This window comes from Olea europaea, chromosome 7 (genome assembly GCF_002742605.1).
Source record: "Olea europaea var. sylvestris chromosome 7, O_europaea_v1, whole genome shotgun sequence".
In the NCBI taxonomy this organism is placed as follows: Eukaryota; Viridiplantae; Streptophyta; class Magnoliopsida; order Lamiales; family Oleaceae; genus Olea; species Olea europaea.
Window position 1 is genome coordinate 23,307,876 of NC_036243.1, and position 1,181 is coordinate 23,309,056.

General features: G+C 44.5%; 1 protein-coding gene across 1 annotated transcript; it reads right to left on the reverse strand.

Moving 5' to 3' along the window:
• Positions 1–214: 214 nt before the first annotated feature.
• LOC111398081 (uncharacterized protein K02A2.6-like) lies at positions 215–819 on the reverse strand. The gene is made up of 2 exons (XM_023025036.1): positions 785–819; positions 215–596 (listed from the first exon to the last, which is right to left on the reverse strand). Exons 1-2 carry the CDS (start codon positions 817–819, stop codon positions 215–217), a joined length of 417 nt encoding a protein of 138 aa, XP_022880804.1.
• Positions 820–1,181: the final 362 nt, after the last annotated feature.

A 1,181-nucleotide genomic window follows, 5' to 3' on the forward strand; every position in this document is an offset into this window, starting at 1 on the left:
ATGTCTTTTAGGTTGTAAGTGCCCTTTCCCAAGCTACAGATCACTTTAGACGGGCCTTCCCAGTTTGGTTCGAGCTTTGCCTAGGGGTGTCCTACTGCTGCTATATCCTTTAACACAAGGTCTCCTGGCTAGAAGATTCTTGGTTTCACTCTCCAATTGAAGTACTGAACAACTCTTCGTTTATAAGCCATAATCTTTATTGTCGCCTTATCCCTTACCTCCTTAAGCAGGTCAGTTCTCCTCTGGTCGTTGTGTCATCGGGCTGCTTGACTTTCATCCTACCAATCTCACTTAGGATCTCAACTGGAACAACTACTTTCATCCCAAAGGTTAGTCTGAATGGTGTCACCCCGGTCGGTTCCTGTGGAGTCGTGTGATACGCCCATAACACATTAGGCAGCTCATCTGTCCAAATCCCTTTCTCCTTTTTCAACCTGGTCTTTAGATCCCAGAGAATGACTTGGTTTATCACTTTGGCTTGCCCATTTGATTGAGGGTGGGTGATCAAGGCCAATCTATGATTGATGTGATGACTTGCACAAAAGGTCTTGAAGCTATGATTGTCAAATTGTCTGCCGTTATCTGTCACCACCACCCTGGGTATCCCGAATCGGCATATTATATTTTTCCATACAAAGCCTTGTATTTTTGCTGTCGTGATGGTCGCCAATGGCTTCGCCTCTAACCACTTATAGTCAATGGCAACCAGCAAAAAAATTTCTTTGCCCCTCGGCCATGGGCAGAGGTCTTAAAATATCCATTTCGCACTGAAAAATGCGCATACCCCAAAGATGGCTGCCTGCTATTCAACTGGGACATGGATCAAATTTTCGTGTCGTTGGCATGTGTTACGTTTCCGTACCAACTCTTTGGCATCATCTTTCATAGTTGGCCAATAATAACCTTGTCACAGAATTTTGAAGGCAGGGAATGTTGTCCCTTGGTGGTTACCGTAAGTCCCAGCATGTACCTCAAATAGTATCTATTTGGCTTCGATGGGTCTTATGCATTTCAGATATGGCATGTAAAACTCCACTTGTAGAGCTGCCCATTGATGATGGTAAATGAAACTGCTCAAGCTCTCAGCCTCCTCGCCTCAAAGGGGTCTTCTGGCACTTTATCTTCTGTGAGATACTCGATCAATGGATCCATCTAGCTTTCCTGTGATCAATGTTTTTTAC